Below are 17,945 nucleotides of genomic sequence, written 5' to 3'. Positions count from 1 at the left end.
CCCAGATCAGCCTTGACTTTGTTAAATGGCAGAGCAGGCTTAAGGGACTGATCAGTTGGTCGATTCCTACTCCTGTGCACACTATCCTCATCTTTGTTCTGACCAGCTCCATGGGCAAATGGATGAAGGAGACCTTGGAGGAGTTGGAATTGCACGTCAGGGAGCTGCAACCCCTAACCTTCGTCCATCTTTGTCTCCCTCCCGCTCCCGGTTCCAACCTCTCACTTCACACTCTGCCTGCAGTCTGGTTTCAGCTGCTGTTCCCCTCTCTCCAAAAACTCCCAGTCTAGCACTGTTTGTTCCTTCCAGCAGCTGGCTCGCATCTTCACACTCCCCTCCCACCACCCACTGTTTTTTAAACATGAGAGTCTGCTGGAAATCCGGAGGAACACACACGAACTGCTGGAGAAATTCTGCATTTGATTGACTACGTGGAACAGTCCATGTTCCAAGCCTGCAACGGAACTGTTTTGCAACCCTTCTACACTGCATCGATGACTGCATTGGTGCATCTATCTGCAGACGTGTTGAGATCGTCGACTTCATTGAATTCACCGGCAACTTCCACCCTGCCTCGGTTCATCTGGGACACCTCTCTCCCGTTTCTCGACCTCTGTCTCCACCTCTGGAGACAGTCTATCCACTGATACCTTTTATAAACCTATGACTCTCACGGCTATCTTGACTAAACCTGTTCCCACCCCATCACTTGTAAAAATACTATTCCTTTCTCTCAGTTGCTCTGTCTCCGCCACGTCTGTTCCCAGAATGAGGCTTTCCAAACAGTCCTTTCAGGGGAAGCGATACCTCACCTGTGAGTATCTCGGGGTCTCCGGAGCTCTCGGTACAGCCTCCCCGAGGCTGCTGAGACCAGATGTAGAGTAGGGGACCACTTTGCCGAGCATTTACATTCCGTCCATCATAAAAGGCGGGCTTTCCCGCTGGCCACCTGGAAAATTTTAATTCTGCTCTGCATTCCCATTCCGATATGTTGGTCTGTGGCTTCGACCGCCCACGGTGAGGCCTCTCTCAGGCTGGGGGAGCAACACCCCACATTCCATCTGAGTAGCCTCCAATCTGACAGCATGAATATCGATTTCTCTAACATCCGGCAATTTCTAAACCCTCCCCTTCCCTCTTTTTCCATTTCCCCATTCTGCCTCTCCTCTTACCCCTTCTCCGTACCTGCCTCTCGCCTCCCTCTGGTGCCCCTCCTCCTTCCCGTTCTCCCATGGTCCACTCTGCTCTCCTATCAGATTCCTCCTCCTTCAGACTTTGACTTCCCAGCTTCTGACTTCATCCCCCTCCCCCACCTACCCATCACCCCCCCTCCCCCACCTACCCATCATCCCCCCTCACCTGGTTCCACCTACCCATCACCCCCCCTCACCTGGTTCCACCTACCCATCACCCCCCCTCACCTGGTTCCACCTACCCATCATCCCCCCCTCACCTGGTTCCACCTACCCATCATCCCCCTCACCTGGTTCCATCTACCCATCATCCCCCCCTCACCTGGTTCCACCTACCCATCATCCCCCCCTCACCTGGTTCCATCTACCCATCATCCCCCCCTCACCTGGTTCCACCTACCCATCATCCCCCCCTCACCTGGTTCCACCTACCCATCATCCCCCCCTCACCTGGTTCCATCTACCCATCACCCCCCCTCACCTGGTTCCATCTACCCATCATCCCCCCTCACCTGGTTCCACCTACCCATTATCCCCCCCTCACCTGGTTCCACCTACCCATCATCCCCCCTCACCTGGTTCCACCTACCCATCATCCCCCCCTCACCTGGTTCCACCTACCCATCATCCCCCCCTCACCTGGTTCCACCTACCCATCATCCCCCCCTCACCTGGTTCCATCTACCCATCATCCCCCCTCACCTGGTTCCATCTACCCATCATCCCCCCTCACCTGGTTCCACCTACCCATCATCCCCCCCTCACCTGGTTCCACCTACCCATCATCCCCCCCTCACCTGGTTCCATCTACCCATCACCCCCCCCCCCACCTGGTTCCACCTACCCATCACCCCCCCCCACCTGGTTCCACCTACCCATCATCCCCCCCCTCACCTGGTTCCACCTACCCATCACCCCCCCCCCCACCTGGTTCCACCTACCCATCATCCCCCCCTCACCTGGTTCCACCTACCCATCATCCCCCCCTCACCTGGTTCCACCTACCCATCACCCCCCCCCCCACCTGGTTCCACCTGTCACCTCCCAGTTTGTACTCCTTCCCCTCGCCCACTGCCTTATTCTGGCTGCTTCTCCCTTCCTTTCATGCCTTGATGAAGGATATCGGCCGCAAACGTCGACTATTTATTCCTCTCTTGTGTTCGTTCCATCTGTTACCCCCCTTTTCCTCTATTATTTTAATCGTGTTTATTTTTTGGAGATGCAGCGCAGAGTAGCTCTTTCTGGCCCTTTGAACCATGCCCAGTATCCCCGACACCCTCTCGGTTTTACCTCAGCCACACTGGGGAACAAATTTCAAAGACCAATGGCCAGTACCTCTGGACTGTTGGGGGAACCCAGAGCACCAGGACAAATCCCACGCATTCCACAGGGAGAGATACGAACTCCTTACAGAGGATTGCTGGGATTGAACTCTGATGCCCCGAGCTGTGATGGCATCGCACTAACCATGGCCCTGCATTTGTCTGTGTCCATCCATCATTTTTCTGGCAGTCTCTCAATTCCACCCCTGCTCACGATCCCTACCTTGCGCCTCCTGCCCGCTCACGTACCTCTTTCCAGGTCCGCCAATCACCTCAGAATTCTTTCTTGCCTCTGACCACCTTCTCTATTCTGGCCATCTCACCTCTCGACTCTCAGTCCAGATGCAGGCTGTCAACCCAAAGAGTCGACAGTTTCTTTCCCCCACAGGTGTATTGAACTCCTCCTGCAGATTGTCATTTGCTCTGGATTCGTGCATCTGCAATCTCTTGTCTCCCCACACGCTGTCATCACTGCCATGGCTGGGGCCTGCCCAGGCCAACTTTGAGGCCTGTTCTCACTGACTCTGGCTCCCCAGTAAGGCAACTTGGTAGAGTAGTTGAACAAGCCTGAGTCTTTGTAAACACAAGGGACAATGTTGTGGGGCATGGTGTTGTGACACACCATGACAAGGTGGTCAGCAGTTCTGGAAATAAGACAATCTAGGCTGGGTCTTGCAAAGCAAGCATCAGGCTCTGGGTTCTTGTGTTAACCTCCTCTGTTTCTCTGTTCGTTCCCCAGTGTCGAACCTTCCTGCAGGTATTACATCTGGCTCATTCACTCAGCTCATCTACAAGAACGTGACGGTTCCTGTCTACACCACCTTGAAAGGGGTAGGTACGATGACCAGTTTTACGTATGGTAGGCTGTAGGCCAGGTGTTCTGCTTCGAGATGCCAAGAGCGCTTCCTTAATTAACCAGAAAACACTGGGAATGCTCGGCCAGGCTGGGCAGCATCTGCAGAGAGAGAGCCAGGGTTAATGCTTCAGTTTAAAGAAATGGGAAAGAGCAAACACGGGTTAGTTCGCAAGGGTTCCCAAAATGGGTTCCACAAACTCCTCAGTTAATGGTAGGATGTGTGGCATAAAAAAGGTCGGAAACCCCTGGTTTAGGGAGAGATGAATAGGAGAAAAAAAAAATTCCTTTCTGAGGTTCAGGTTTACTTATTGAGATACAGCACAGAATAGGCCTTTCCGGTCACAGCACCCAGCAACCCCCGATTTAACCCCAGCCTAATCATGGGACCACTTAACCTACTAACCTGAACGTCTTTGGGCTGTGGGTGGAAACCGGAGCACTCGGAGAAAACCCGTATAGTTACAGAGAGAATGGACAAACTCCTTACAGGAAGGTAGTGGGATCACAACATTGATGATGCTGTTTGATGGGTAGGTTAATTTGGGTGTTGGGGAAGAGAGTAAATGCGACAGAACACGTGTACTCTGATGCAGTGAGAAAACGGCTTGTGTGTTACCAAGGTAAAGCGCAGAGTAGTTCGAGTCACTTACAACGCCCACTGGTCAGCATGGAGAGTGGGGCAGAATGGCCTGTTTTCCAGGCTGTGTGAGAATCGGGGAGCGTAGACGTGTACGTGAAAGAAAATAAGTTGCATTCAGATGCGCTGGGACAGGATTGCCCTCTGAGCTGGTAGAGGCTGGCAGGTGAATTCTGCTGGAGGCAGAATCTGGGGGTGTGACTGTGGAGAGCTGGGGTCGGTGATGGGAATGTGGAGAGAATATTATACTGTACTGTGCAAGAGTCTGAGCCACATGTAAATCGCTAGGGTGCCCGAATCTTCTGCACAGTACTGTGGTCATTTTGTGTATGGAACTGTACTGGTGCCACAATAAAAACACATATTTCACGACATCTGTGAGGGATGATAAACCTGATTCTGATCTGGGTCTCTGTGGTGGACTGAGAGTGGGAAGGGGGTAAGGAGAGGGGAATCATGATTGGGACAAGGGGAAGGGAGAGGGGAGGGATTTCTATATTGAACACTATTCCAAACTTTTGGAATCAATTGACCTTGCCTCGTGTCTCTGGGCTGGTTGTGTCTCCATCGCTCACCCCTCCCGTGGACTCCAGCTAAGGAACTGGGTTGCAGGCAGGATAGTACGTGCTAAAAGTAACGTTGCCTTTATCTTGCTGGAATTTGACAGAAAGCAACACAGATCAGCAACATTCCCTTCCCCGACGAGTCCTCGGGATCCGACGACGACAGCAGTTCCCAGGCCAGCTTCCGAACGTCCACCGCAGGGTCAGAGTCGAGGAAAGCCAATGGCCCCGGGAGCCCCCGAGCTGTGAAAAGAGGTGGGTGATCAACGAGATCCGGCAGAGGAGCCCAGTGGGTGAGCATTTCTCCAACGTCGCAACGGAGGTCTCCTCGGCAGGGCGGGAGGGAGCGATGCAGCAGATTCCTGGAAAGTGGCATCACTGGCTGACAGGGCACTTGGCAAGCTGGCCTTCAGTCAGGGCACCGAGCACAGAGGGTCATGTTCCAGCTGGCCAAGGTGTCAGCATTTGGAATATTGTGTTCAGTTTTGCTCAGCCTGCTTTTGATTGACTGCAGTGGAGATTTTATGAGGGTGTTGCTGATTCCGGGACTTGAGGGACTGAGTTACATCGTGAGGTTGAGTTGGTCGGGAGTGTAGGAGATTGAGGGGTGATCGGGTTGGGACAGTTTTCACTGGAGTATAGGAGAATGAGGGGTAATCTATGGAGTCGGGCATATAGAGGGTGAATGCGTGCAGTCTTTTTTCCACAGGTTTGGGGAATTAAGAACAAGAGGGCGTAGGTTTAAGGTGAGAGTAAATTGTTTAACAGGAGCCTAGGAGCAGCCTTTTCACCCTGGGGATGGTCAATGTATTGAATGAGCTGCCAGAAGAAGTGGCTGAGGCAGGTACATTATCCAGTTAAAAGAGACATGAACAGGACCATGGATAGGAAATGTGAGATGGATGTGGGCCATATGCAGGCAAATGTGACGAGCTTCATTGGGAATCTTGGTCAGCATGAGCCAGCTGGGCTGAAGGGCCTGTTCCCTTACTGTGTGACTCTGTAAAGAAAACGTGGCAACCGGTCTGCAGGAAGGGTCTGACCAATGGAGACCTGGACAGCCAGAGGCTTTGTCTACAAGAAAGCACCATTCCCACACGGGTGTGAGAACACCAATCTGCTGGGCTTTGTGTGTTTCATCTAAGTAAGGGCAAGTTGAGAACGTGTTTAAAAAGGCAGACAGCACCCTGGCCTTTGAGTAGAGGCATAAAGAACACGGAAGAGGTGATGGAGCTCTATAAAACACCGGTTGGGACACAGCTGGTGTAATGTGTCCAGTTCCGGCACCATACTTTAGGGAAGATGTAAAAGACTGGGGAGTGTTGAGAAAAAGTTTTATTTAAAGAAGAATCCAGGATGACGAACTTCAGTTATGTAGCTACAGTTCTCCTTGGACAGAGAAGGTGAGGGGGTGAATAATCAAGGTTTTTACAATCAAGAAGAATATTGGTAGAATAGACAGAAACTGTCCCCATTAACATTAGAGGGGAAAGACTGAGGTGATGGCAGGAAGAACCAAATGTGACACGTACGTAAGTTTTCCTTAAAGCCTGCAGTTAAGATCTGCAATGCATCAGTAGGAACGGTGGTGGGGGCAGATTCACTGAAGTATCTGTTAGAAAAGAACCAGTAGCGCTCTTGGAGAGGGCATGAGATTGGAACTGACTCACTATCTCTGGCATAGAGGCAGTATGTCTGATGGGGCAAATAGATTCCTCTTGGGCTAACCACTCTGATTCCTATACAGAGCTGACTGTTGTGAGTATTCACCCTCAAGAACAATAATCAGTTAGACACATAAAATCTGTATTAACTGACAAATAACTTTATTAGTTCAACTAACAACAAACTTGCAAATTATGCAAGACTAAATACCGGTGCACACATCCACCAGGTTTTCCTAACCCTTCCTGACCAGTCAAAGACTGACTGTCTACTGTCTGATACCTGGGAGAGGGAGTGTTCCTCTTGATCCCAGTGCAATCTACACAGTTTTACTTCTACGATCAGTGGTGTCCACAGATCTGTTGCTGGCTGTACTGGGCACCTTCTCGGGGAGAGGATGGTCCAGTTCACCTGGTGGAACAGGAGTCCAGCAAGCTGGAAGTGGCCTGAAAGTTAGAGTTGGGCTGTTTGTTGCAAAGGAAGGAAGTGTGTCCCGGATGTGGACTTGAGTTCATTGGGTAAACTGGAGAGGCAGTGCTCCTTAAATCGAAGGAGGTGGACAACATGAATGATCAAGGTATTTGCAGTCGAGAAGGATGTAGGTGGAATAAACAGAAACTGTTTCCACTTGTGGAAGAAACAACGGGAAAAGGAAGAGATGATTGTCAGAAATAAATATTATGAAATGTGTAGATGGAGCTGTCCTACTGATCTGACAGGGCAACCAAGCTACCTGCCCCTCACTGGTCCAGTCCCTCATGGACCTGTCCTACTCTGTGCACCTGAACCCACGAGTGAGGGCAGTGGAATTCACAGTGTGTGTCTCTCTCTCCTCAGGCGTGTCCATGTCCTCTGTCAGCTCGGAAAGTGATTACGCCATCCCTCCTGACGCCTGTTCTGTAGACAGCGATTATTCCGAGCCTGAACACAAACTCCTCAGGACCGGTTCCGTCTACTCCACAGAGAGCAACTGCAACGTAAGCTGTGCGCAGACCACAGACCGCTTTGGTACCTCAGAGCCCTGAATAGTCCTCAGCTGAAATGTTCGACAGGGATTGGGGACGCAATCACTTATTGATGTTATCCGACAGTATAGACTACATTTACCATCAGTCCTCTCCCTCTCTCTGACTTCACATCACCAGTCCCTTTCCACAGCTGTTGTAGATCGGATCAAGTACCTAGATCAAAGCAACTTTGCGTTTTGACTGTAACGTTAAGGAGATTCAGTTGTGGTTAGTGGCATCGAAGACCAAAGCACCTTGCATTTCCACCGCACCTCTTCCCCACACTAATTCCCAGGAGCCCCACAATGTTACCCTAAGCTCTGAAGTCTTAGTAATGGGACGAGAGGCAGAGGGGTTTGGGAAGGGAACTTGCGAGCTTGGGGCGCAGGCTGCCAATGGCAGGATGACAGGAGCCAGGAGGTGCAAGAAGTGGCAAAACGATTGTTGTAGTGAAAGAGGGTAAGTGGCTGGGTGAGGGTGGGAAGGGACTGGTAAGTGAGCAGTGAACCTGTTTAAGAATCTGGCCCAAGTTCACAGTTTTGGGACCGTTTGCTGGTCGCCCTGGGTGTGCGCTTTCCCAGGAATGCTGATACCTCATTGCCTTATGGGTCAGGAGGTTGTAAGCCCAAGGTGATTGGATAGAAAGTGTCTTCATGTGACCTCACCTCTTGATGAGTGACGTGATTGGATGGGAAGTGTTGTCACATGATACTGCCCCACCTCCACCTCTCCACATGATACAACTAAGAGGATATATCGATCACATGACCTTCCAACTCCATGCAGAATACCCCTACTAGATATTGCCGTTGTTTTATCAGCCCCCTACCCTTCTTCGGGAAGTGGGTGCCAAGTTTCCCTCGCTGTCCTTTCACACTACATTAGACTCTGACCACCTCAAGCGGTTGCCTACTCTGCCTGTCAGTTCTCGAGTCATTTCTGTGCTCAGTGCACAGCCACAGCAGACTGCCTGACCCGCCCACCGCTCTGTCGGTTGCAGGAGCCTTTGGAAAAATCTGGGTACCTGCTGAAGATGGGAGGCCGCGTAAGGACGTGGAAAAGGCGATGGTTCACGCTGAGGAACAGCGAGATCCTTTATTACAAGTCGCCCGTAAGTAACCCTGTCCCGAACAGGGATGTTGCGATGCAGTCAGAGCTACAGTTACATTGGGGGCTGTGGGATGCAATTTTCCAGGCCACCCTAATTCCCAAGGACCACGTTGTGCTTCCAGAGTGACGTCATCCGCAAGCCCCAAGGCCAGATCGAGCTTGGCTCCTCCTGCCGTATTGTGCGTGGGGAGGGAGCGCAGACCTTCCAGGTAAGTGCAAATGTGCACCTCTGGAAATACTTCTGTGCCCTCGCCCCCTCCCATGTGGCCCATGGGAATATCCGGGCTGGTAATCCCACCCAGCGCACTGAACCGCTCAGTTTGCCCTTCCAGCTCTCGGGTATCTGGTGACCTGCTGGATCTCTGATCGTGTGTACTTTCCCGTCTACCTGCTACCCCACTGCTGCCGTTCGAAGTCGGGCATCTAACGCGATGGTTGTGACGTGCCAATCGAGTACAAAGGGTGTGCAAAGACACTGTGTCAAAGTGTGAATATTCAATCTTAGAGTCACTCAGGAGTGAAACAGGCCCTTCTGCCCAACTGCTCCATGCTGACCATGTCTCATCTAAGCCAGTCCCAATATGCCCATATTTGCTCTGTATCCTTCTAAGCCTTTCCTATCCACGTACCTTGTCCAAGTAACTTTTAAGTGTTTTTAAAGTACCTACCTCAACCACTTCCTTTGGCAGCTCATTCGATACACCAGTTACCCTTTGAGTGAAAGAGTAAATTCAGATTCCTATTAAATTCCTCCCATCTCATCGCAAACCTAGTTCTTGATTCAGAACCCTGGGGTAAAAGAGCACGCACTCTGACCCTGTCTAGGCCCCTCATGACTCCACGCCCCTCAATGAGATCACCCCTCATTCTCCTAAGCCCAAGTGAAAACAGTCTCTCTCTCTCCAGACTCAGTCCCATGAGTCCTGCCAACATACTCATAAATCTCATTAATGGCATCTTCCACCTAGCTGGATTTTCCAAATTTGGCTTCACCAACATCTTATGCAACTGCAACATCTCAACTTCTATACCCAGTGCCCTGACTGATGAAGGCCAGCACACCAAAAGCCACCTTCAGTACCCCGTCTACCTGCGGTACCACTTTCAGATAACAATGTTCTTGTTCCCAGGTACGTCTGTTCTATAACACCATCCGGGGCCTGACCGGTCACTGTGAAAGTCCCACTCTGACTTGTCTTCCCAAAATGCAACACCTCGCACTTGCCTGGATTAAACTCCATTTGCTTTTCCTTGGCCCTGATGCAGGTTCAGGTTTACCCAGCAGATCAAGATCCATCTGTAAATCCTGATAACCATTTCACTGTTAACACCAGCTAGTTCTGCAAGCTTACTAAGCCTGCCTTGTACATCCTCATCCAGACACTGATACAGTTTACAAACTCTTCAATATAGGAGTAGCATGTAGCCCCTCACCAATTAAGCACAGCACCAAGGTGTGCTAAGATCACTTTCCCCAGAGAACGTGCTCCCACTGGCTTCCTCGTGGTTCAGCGCTAGCCCCTACGGATCGCAAAGCTGACGCGGGAGGGCGTACAGGAAGACTCTGTCAATGGTTTCCTGTGGTCCCACTTGCTGCAGCTGGTGACGGAGAGCAGGACGTACTACCTGACTGCAGACTCCCCCAACATCCTCGAGGAGTGGATCCGTGTGCTGCAGAACATCCTGAAGGTCCAGCTGGCAAGCCCACCGGGCTCTCGAGCCGAATGGAAACCGGCTGTCCGAGGCTGGCTCACCAAGGTAAGGACGTCGGTCTTCAACTTGCCACTTCATTGACCTTGCCTTGAAATTTTGCGGCGCCCAAGGGTGTTCATTGGCCTGGCAAGAGCTCACCAAGTGCTGGGGTGCAAGGGAAAGAAAGGGTGTGGATATGTTCCTGAGACCAAGGACAGCTCTGTGAGATAGTGTAATTGGAGATGATATTATCTAGAAGGTTTTTTGGAAATTCAGAACAAGTCTCAAACCTTGTGAATACCGCCATTAATTTGCTGTTCATCACAAATAAATATCATAATTAATAAGGAACAAGGAAGAACCAAAGCAGGGCAAAGAATCTTGCCTTGTGGTTGTTGTTATACAGAAAGAGCAGCTGAGATGGATCATAGAAGTTGTTTTGATAAGAACAGTCTTCAAGACAAGGGCAGTCTAATTTATGCTGGGGTGATCCAGGCTGCAAACTAGAACTAGCTAAACTATAGATTACTAGAAATTCACTGAAAATTTACAGATTATACAAACGCACAAGTGAAAGTTAAACTAGGAGGCGTATCACAATTTAGACGGTGGGGAGGAGGGCGGGGTGGCGCGCATGGTCCATGAGTAGAGGATGTGGAGGAAGGGAACAATCAAGATGGAGTCAGTGAGGGGAGAGGGGCAGGAGACAGCATGGGACAGTCTGAATCTTCACTGTGAAAGGACTGCAAGTGGCTGTTGTCGTGTTTCATTCCAGAGAACAAAGATTTCATTTGATTTGATTCATTTATTACCAAAGCAAGTATCCTTATACAACTCTGAAAATTGTCTTCTCCCAATAGCCAGAAACAAAGAGAGAATATGAAAGTCATTCAGAGAGAAAGATCAAACCCACCTACCCCCCCATACAAAAAAGAACAGCATCCCGATCATCAACCCCCTCCCAAAAAAACCTCCCTGCACTCTGCAGAATGGTGGAGGGAGCCCAGCATTATGTGATGTGTTTAATCTGATTGTGTGTGGGGGCAAAGAGCAGGGTCCTGTTCCCCAGCAGTATGTGTGGTACATCTCAGTGACAAGGCCCCAGATTTAGCAGAGCTGGAGAGGGGAGGCATTACCTTGGGTGAACTTGCCCCCTCAGGGATATATGGAAAGCAGTCCTTGATGTTGTTCAGGGGAGTGGTCTGTGCAATATTCATCTCAGATCACTTACTGATGTTCATGAGGCCATCTTGTGTTCACAGGAGCTTGAATAAGAATGCTGACACAGTTGTTAGAGCCACGGCCTCTCAACTCAGACGACCTTGTTCAATACTGTCTGTGTGGATTTCTCATGATGAAGGGTTTCCTCTCAGTGCCCTGGTTTTCACTGCAAGTCCCAGAGACGTGTAGACTGGTAGGTTAATTAGTCAGTGTGAATTGTCCCTGGTAGTTAATTAGTCAGTGTGAATTGTCCCTGGTAGGTTAATTAGCCCATGGAAATTGTCCCTGGTAGGTTAATTAGTCCATGGAAATTGTCCCTGGTTGAATTGGTGAGTGGTCGTACCTGGTGGATGGAGTTGATCGGAATCTGGAGAGAGTAAAATGGAACTAGTACGAGACTTTACACCTGCCTTCTCACCTTATCCTTTGATGCCCTAACCGATCGGGAAACTATCAACTAATGCCTTAAATATAGCCACGAACTTGGCCTCCACCACAGTCTGTGGCAGAGTATTTCATAGATTTACTATCCCTGGATAAAAAAAAATTCCTCTGTTCTAAAAGGTCGCCCCTGAATTTTGAGGCTGTGCCCTCTAGCTCTGGATACCCCCACCATAGGAAATATCCACCTTATCTAGTCCTTTCAACATTTGGTAGGTTTCAATGAGATCCCCCTGCATTCTTCTAAATTCCAGTGAGTACAGGCCCAAAGCTACCAAGCACTTTCTGGGATATGGGGTCTAAAACTGTTGGCGATACTCCAAGTGCAGCCTGGCTGGTGTCCCATGATTCTTCTGCTTTAACTGTGCATTTGAAGGTTACTAGGGACTTGCAAGGTAGGACCTGTATCTGTGTTGTAATGGGACTAGTGTAAATGGTTACTGGGGACTTGGTGGGACCTGTATCTGTGTTGTAATGGGACTAGTGTAAATGGTTACTGGGGACTTGGTAGGACCTGTATCTGTGTTGTAATGGGACTAGTGTAAATGGTTACTGGGGACTTGGTGGGACCTGTATCTGTGTTGTAATGGGACTAGTGTAAATGGTTACTGGGGACTTGGTAGGACCTGTATCTGTGTTGTAATGGGACTAGTGTAAATGGTTACTGGGGACTTGGTAGGACCTGTATCTGTGTTGTAATGGGACTAGTGTAAATGGTTACTGGGGACTTGCAAGGTAGGACCTGTATCTGTGTTGTAATGGGACTAGTGTAAATGGTTACTGGGGACTTGCAAGGTAGGACCTGTATCTGTGTTGTAATGGGACTAGTGTAAATGGTTACTGGGGACTTGGTGGGACCTGTATCTGTGTTGTAATGGGACTAGTGTAAATGGTTACTGGGGACTTGGTAGGACCTGTATCTGTGTTGTAATGGGACTAGTGTAAATGGTTACTGGGGACTTGGTAGGACCTGTATCTGTGTTGTAATGGGACTAGTGTAAATGGTTACTGGGGACTTGCAAGGTAGGACCTGTATCTGTGTTGTAATGGGACTAGTGTAAATGGTTACTGGGGACTTGCAAGGTAGGACCTGTATCTGTGTTGTAATGGGACTAGTGTAAATGGTTACTGGGGACTTGCAAGGTAGGACCTGTATCTGTGTTGTAATGGGACTAGTGTAAATGGTTACTGGGGACTTGGTAGGACCTGTATCTGTGTTGTAATGGGACTAGTGTAAATGGTTACTGGGGACTTGGTAGGACCTGTATCTGTGTTGTAATGGGACTAGTGTAAATGGTTACTGGGGACTTGGTAGGACCTGTATCTGTGTTGTAATGGGACTAGTGTAAATGGTTACTGGGGACTTGCAAGGTAGGACCTGTATCTGTGTTGTAATGGGACTAGTGTAAATGGTTACTGGGGACTTGCAAGGTAGGACCTGTATCTGTGTTGTAATGGGACTAGTGTAAATGGTTACTGGGGACTTGGTAGGACCTGTATCTGTGTTGTAATGGGACTAGTGTAAATGGTTACTGGGGACTTGGTAGGACCTGTATCTGTGTTGTAATGGGACTAGTGTAAATGGTTACTGGGGACTTGGTAGGACCTGTATCTGTGTTGTAATGGGACTAGTGTAAATGGTTACTGGGGACTTGGTAGGACCTGTATCTGTGTTGTAATGGGACTAGTGTAAATGGTTACTGGGGACTCGGTGAGCGGCAGGGTCTGCTTCTGTGTTGCAATGGAACCAGTGTAAATGGGCATTTGAGGGTTACTGGGGACTCAGTGAGCAGAAGAGTCTGTTTCTGTGTTGAACCTACACAAGTCTCAAGGATTATGATGCAGAGCAAGATCCCAACCCAAGCATCAGTCATTCTCTGAGGGGGTGACTTAGTGGCACAGTTAGTAGGGCCACTGTCTCAACTGCAGTGACCCCAGGTTCAGTCCTGAATTTGTGTGCTGTCGTTCGCAGAGTTTGCATGTTCTCCTTGTGACCGCGTGGGCTTCCTGCACGTGCTCTGGTTTCCTTGTCCAAAGTCATGCAGGATGGGAGGTGAATTGGCCACTGCAAATGGCTCCTAATGTGTGCATGAGGGGCAAATCTAGGGGGTAGTTGATGGGAAAATTGGGGCAATATGAAATGGGTTGGCGTAAGATTAGCATACCTAACTAGCATAGGCTGACTGTATCCAACTTGCTCAATGATAGTTCTGCGTTCTATGGTAGATTGATCCTCCAGGGACTTGAGGAAATTACAATCCTCTTTGAGGAGAGTACCAGTAGGATAGATAAAGGGGATGCAGTGGATGTTGCATATTTGGATTGTCAGAAGGCCTTTGACAAGGTGCCACATATGAAACTGCTTAACAAGTTAAGAGCCCATGGTATTACAGGGAAGTTACTGTCATGGTTAGAGCATTGGTTGATTGGTAGGAGGCAGCAACTGGGAATAAAAGGATTCTTTTCCTGTTGGCTGCCAGTGACTAGTGGTATTCCGCAGGGTTTGGTGTTTTTTAGGCTGTATATCAGTGACTTAGATAATGGAATAGATGGGTTTGCGAATGATATGAAGATTGGTGGAGGGGCAGGTAGTGTTGAGGAAACAAGTAGGCTGCAAAAGGAGATTAGGAGAAAGTGGCAAATGAAATACCTGTTAGAAAATTCATGGTCATACACTTTGATAGTAGAAATAAATGTGCAGACTACTTTCTAAATGGAGAGACAATCCAAAAATCTGAGATGCAAAGAGACTTGGGAGTCCTTGTGCAGAACACCCTGAAGGTTAACTTGCAGGTTGAGTCGGTGGTGAGGAAGGCAAATACAATGTTAGCGTTTATTTCGAGAGGTCTAGAATACAAGAGCAGGGATGCGATGCTGAGGCTTTATAAGGCACTTGTGAGGCCTCACCTTGAGTAATGTGAGCAATTTTAGGCTCCTTATTTACGAAAAGATGTGCTGACATTGGAGAGAGTTCAGAGGAGATTCACAAGGATTCCGGGAATGAAAGGGTTATCATATGAGGAATGTTTGATAGCTCTGGATCGATACTTGCTGGGATTTAGAAGGATGGGGGCCAGGCAGGGATGTGGGGGTGGGGGGGAGGGGAATCTCATTGAAACCTTTTGAATGTTGAAAGGCCTAGATAGAGTAGATGTAGAAAGGATGTTTCCCATGGTGGGGGAGTCTAGGACAAGAGGGTACCGCCTCAGGATAGAGGGGCTTCAGTAAAACAAGTCATTCCTGTGTCTACTCAGCCCTTGCACTCACTGAGCTCTCCCGAGGGTTGGTTCCTCATGCCAGTCGGTCATGGTGCTATGTGCCTTACCTGAAGGCAGAAGCCTTGTTCCCGATATTCCAACATTCCTCTCTGGTGAAAAGGGGCACTTCCTGCAGCAACACAGAAAGGGAGCTGTGTGATATAAGGGGAACTTCTGCAATTAATCACAATTGCCCAAGATGCTCAGGAGGTCAGGCAGCATCTGTAGTGAGAGGGTACACTTCTGCTAGATAAAAAGTTACCAGCCTCAATGCTTAACAACTTCTCTCTCCACAGACACTGATGGAACCTGCTGAGTGTTGCTGGCAATTTTGATTATTATTTCAGCTTTCCAGCATCTGGTAAAAATTATTATAGTCATACAAAGCATAAATTAGACTGCATCAGGTTTTGCAGTTAATGCAAGCACCCTCCCCACACTAAGTCCTAAACCAAAGATGAGAGATTCCCCTGCACCTTGAGGTTTGGTAACAGCTCAAATCCCAGCATGTGATAAGCAGGCATTGTCTTACTACAAAGCCCTGTGCACGTACAGTAGTTGGCCAGATGTTTCGATCAAAAGGCTGCTTAGCACATTTATTTGGATGAGGGTAGAGATCTGGTTCTGTGGGTTCTCAGCAATCAAAACAGGACACTTTGAAGTTGGTGCCTGCTCAAAAGCTATGTTTAGGCAAAGCCAATTAAACCACTTGGCCTGATGCCAGGACAGAAGAATGTGCACCTCCTGCTCCACTCCCCCCCCCCCCCCCCACCCACCACTCCTTTATATCTGTGATGAGTTTCATATTAGCAGTTTGTTTCCTAATAGTACGCAGGTCTCTCCCACACGGTTTCGTGGGACCTTGGCACCAGCTAGCACCCCACACCCACCAGCCCTCGCCCAGATGCAGAATGAACTGTTGCCTGCCTGGGTGGGCTTGCCAATGGGCACCTTTGTTGTTGCTTCAGGCTGTCATTGGTGAGCAACTCAGGAACATGGGGAACAGTAGCAGAGGCCATTCAGGCCATTCTCCACCTTTCAGTTCAATCCCCTACAATCCTCCTCTCTCCTCACTCTCTTTGAAGACCTTCCAATAAATGTTTCCACCTCCTCCTTAATCCTGGCCAGTTACGTCATCCATAGCCTTTGTGATAGGGAATTCCACAGGTTACTGTCTTCCAAATGAAGAAACGTCTCCTAAAAATTTTCGTCCATACTCTGAGACTGTGACTCCTCGTTGTAAACACTGTCAGCCAGGGGAAACGTCCTCCATTCACCAAATTGGCTGAGCCCTCTAGGAATTTTGTTTTTCTGTTAAATCTCCTCGCATTCTTCTGAACTTGGTTGAATATGGGCCTGTGTAATCTGTCAGCGCTCCTGCCAACGCAGGATCCAGTCTTCATTGCATTCCCTTTTTAGCAGACATATCCAACCTTCGGTAAGGAAGACAAAACTGGACAGTTTTAGAGTCAAAGAGTTAAAAAGCACAGAAAATGGCCTTCAGCTCACCTTATCCGTGCTGACTAAGTTGCCTACCTGGGTTAGTCTTACTTTTGCCCCATAACCATTGAAACCTTTCCTGTCTAAACACCTTTTAAATGTAATTGCACTCACCTCCACCACTCCCTCTCGTTCCATGTACCCACCACCATTAACGGAAATGTTGGCCCTCAGTCCCCCTTTAATTTATGCCATCTGCTCTTAGATTCCCCTACCCTGCCAAAAAGACTGTTTATCTATTCCCCTCATGATGTTTTGAACCTCCAAGGTCAGCATTCTGACATTCCGCAGAGGAAAGCTCCAGTCTATTTATTCTCTCCAGATCTGATCTCACCAAGTCCTCTATCTATAACTCAAGGAAACTTCACTTTGTCTGGATTTCAAGAACAGGGTTTCTTGCAATGCCAGCTGCAATTGAAGGTGCAGTACTTTGGATCTTGAAACTAAATCTCTTCACATCCTCTCCCCCCGCCATGCCCGTCCTCCTCTTGGTATGGATTTGCCCTCAGTACCCCAGTCAGTCAGCTGTTCCTTGGGTGTGCCCCATCAATTAGCAGGAGGAGGTGACAGGCCTCAACTGAGGAACAGGTTTTCTCAGCTGGGATCCATCCATAATGGAATCTCTAAATCCCACGTCTTCACCTCTCCAACTCAGGCCCCTTCTGCCTCTCTTGCCGGTGGGAGCTATGCCTTCACCTGTCCACCCCTCCCTTAATCTCCCCTTCCCTTTTTAGCTGTTCCTGAAATCTGGGCCTCTTAAGTGTTCAGTGGCTTGCTCCAATCTGATCTCCCTTGCCTTGTTTCTCTTTAGCTGATTCCCTCCATTATATGCTACGTAAAATCGATTGTTGATGTATCTGCCACACCAAATGAGATCAACTATCTCAGGACAAACCGAGGACCTGCTGCTAGTCTTTCTGTTAATCCTCTCGGATGAGGGCTCTATGCTTTCGTTTGAGCTCTGTTGAACTTGAGGGGCTGTTTTTGTTTTTCCCGAGGCTGGAAGTTGTATAAGTCAGAGAGCAACTTGCCTTAACCTCGTCTTGTGTGTGTGTATTTGTGACGAGATGGCCCTTAAAGCCACCCATCTCATTGCTTGTGAGCAGGATGAGCAGGCTGCCCAGCTGAGAGGAAGGTGCTATTAAGCTCCTGTTTCAGCAATGGAGTTTCCACAGACATTTCAAAAATTCTCAGAATGCGTTTCCCCCTTCCCAAAAGAGTTTAACTGAAAACTTTTGGCTCAGTCCTGGAAGAATGGGCCTCTAATCCTGGACCATAGCCTCTAAAGTTCTCCCATTTTAGAGAGAAACTGCTCGCAATCTGAATATCCACAATTTTAAATGATGGAAACTGTTCAAAAGTTATTTTTTAATATATATCACAACCAGAGAAGAAGCCAATTTCAGCATTTTACTTCCTCTAGGGCTGAAGGATGGTATGTGGTTAGAATATTTATGCGATTGTAGAATCCAGGCTCAGGT

At 48.9% G+C, this 17,945-nt stretch overlaps 1 protein-coding gene across 2 annotated transcripts in view; it reads left to right on the top strand.

The window, feature by feature from the left end:
- plekhh1 (pleckstrin homology domain containing, family H (with MyTH4 domain) member 1) overlaps positions 1-17,945 on the top strand; it is a 255,781-nt gene that overhangs the window by 83,176 nt on the left and 154,660 nt on the right. For both annotated transcript variants that reach the window (XM_073040330.1, XM_073040329.1), the window contains 6 exons: positions 3,255-3,346; positions 4,676-4,826; positions 7,074-7,213; positions 8,244-8,354; positions 8,476-8,562; positions 9,953-10,111. In XM_073040330.1, the coding sequence (XP_072896431.1) occupies positions 3,255-3,346; positions 4,676-4,826; positions 7,074-7,213; positions 8,244-8,354; positions 8,476-8,562; positions 9,953-10,111 (740 nt within the window). The remainder of the gene's footprint in view (positions 1-3,254; positions 3,347-4,675; positions 4,827-7,073; positions 7,214-8,243; positions 8,355-8,475; positions 8,563-9,952; positions 10,112-17,945) is intronic.

The sequence above is a fragment of the Hemitrygon akajei genome, chromosome 3, assembly GCF_048418815.1.
Source record: "Hemitrygon akajei chromosome 3, sHemAka1.3, whole genome shotgun sequence".
Classification (NCBI taxonomy): Eukaryota; Metazoa; Chordata; class Chondrichthyes; order Myliobatiformes; family Dasyatidae; genus Hemitrygon; species Hemitrygon akajei.
The sequence above is the reverse complement of the archived record's forward strand: the minus strand, read 5'-3'. Positions and strand labels throughout refer to the sequence as shown.